Genomic DNA, 1,360 nt, shown 5'->3' with positions numbered 1-1,360 from the left:
ACACTAGCTTAACATGTTTGAGCTGCTTATCAATGGACACTTGAGCTACCTGCTATAAAGCTCTCTAATGAACACGCTCTAGGTTCATCACTACACTAGGTTAATCACTACAAATGACTTTTATTACATTGGCATATTGCTTTCACATTGTCATTTGATTGCATTGTTAATTGTAATGTTACTATTAAACCTTGACGGTGTCAACATGCAAAAGGTCAACAGGAGTCCCTCATGAATTAACCTTACCCTTTCACCAGTTCTACAGCGATGAAATCATTGCCATCTCCAGAGTTGAAGAGTATGAAGCCATCTGGGGAGGTGGTCTTGAACTGGAAGAAGAGGTGCATGGATGTGTAGGCCTGCAGGGTGGCAAGGCTCAGGTAGCTGCTCTTGGATTTGAAGGTGACAGGGTCAGCAATAATGGAACGAATCCCAAAGCGAGCATTAAGCTCGCAGTAATCGATGTCACCGTTCTTGCACAGGTCGATGTAGAGCATGCCGTTAAATCTGAGAAACCAAAAGGAACACACACTGTAAATAACTTGTTTGTTATATTATTATAACAAATATTATATACAGTCACGGATAATTGAAAGTAAAGAAATGTTTGGATAAGCTAGACCCTTAGCTAAATAAATCTCAAGTCAATGTTTTGTGTAGTGAAATAAGTGATTTTTTTTTTTTTTGCCATATAGGGGCTGAGGAAATCCACAACTCCACAACAGACTTTCAAACACACTTTCTCATGCATTGTTTATCTTACAAATTTATAAGACACATTTAAACATTTGAACTCATGTATTCTGGAGACACAATTAGCCACATTAACAAGTCCAGTATTAACTTTACACTCTGGGTTTCCTGACAAAAAAAAAAACTGGCTCTTTAGCTGTTTTGAGGTTCTTCACCATCTCCTCCCTCATCTTCTGTACACAGAGAGAACATTTACAATTATTTGTTAAACTCTATATAAATTTAAAAAGTAAATTAGAAGTACGTTTTCTGAGTACCTCAGGCTTTGCAAATGACCAATGAAGCTGGACGGGATGCTGGAAACAAATCGGCGCTCTGTCATGATGCCTGTTTCAATGTTGTGGAACTCCAGACGAGTGTGGTCACCCACCATTTGGCCTGAAGACGGGGAGGGTGGAGGGGATGGGTTGAAAAGAAAGACAAAAAACGAAAAGAAAAGAGAACACTGTCTGACACTAACACAAGAGGGCTGATTTAAGGAGAAAATCCATCAATAGCAACCGTTACAAATGGTTTTTTTGTAACACAGCTACAAACTGATCAGTTTCTATGGCAACACACCACAGTATTTTGTAATATCACCGACAAGGAAACATTTTCAAAACAT

At 38.8% G+C, this 1,360-nt stretch overlaps 1 protein-coding gene across 1 annotated transcript; it reads right to left on the bottom strand.

The window, feature by feature from the left end:
* Positions 1–210: 210 nt before the first annotated feature.
* Positions 211–1,187, bottom strand: LOC111649136 (neurexin-1-like). The gene is made up of 2 exons (XM_087171914.1): positions 1,011–1,187; positions 211–507 (listed from the first exon to the last, which is right to left on the bottom strand). Exons 1-2 carry the CDS (start codon positions 1,124–1,126, stop codon positions 243–245), a joined length of 381 nt encoding a protein of 126 aa, XP_087028040.1. The 5' UTR covers positions 1,127–1,187; the 3' UTR covers positions 211–242.
* Positions 1,188–1,360: the final 173 nt, after the last annotated feature.

Source organism: Seriola lalandi, unplaced genomic scaffold, assembly GCF_002814215.2.
Source record: "Seriola lalandi dorsalis isolate HSWRI2012SDOR001 ecotype SW California unplaced genomic scaffold, Sedor1 jcf7180001964257, whole genome shotgun sequence".
In the NCBI taxonomy this organism is placed as follows: domain Eukaryota; kingdom Metazoa; phylum Chordata; class Actinopteri; order Carangiformes; family Carangidae; genus Seriola; species Seriola lalandi.
This window is presented reverse-complemented; position numbering and strand designations above follow the sequence as displayed.

What these genes read in the sequence shown, in the direction of transcription:
- LOC111649136 (XM_087171914.1), bottom strand. Translation starts at nt 1,126, where the DNA reads ATGGTGGGTGACCACACTCGTCTGGAGTTCCACAACATTGAAACAGGC. An exon ending in GGTCATTTGCAAAGCCTGAG is followed by an intron (nt 508 to 1,010) that starts GTACTCAGAAAA and finishes TTGGTTTCTCAG; the next exon opens with ATTTAACGGCATGCTCTACA.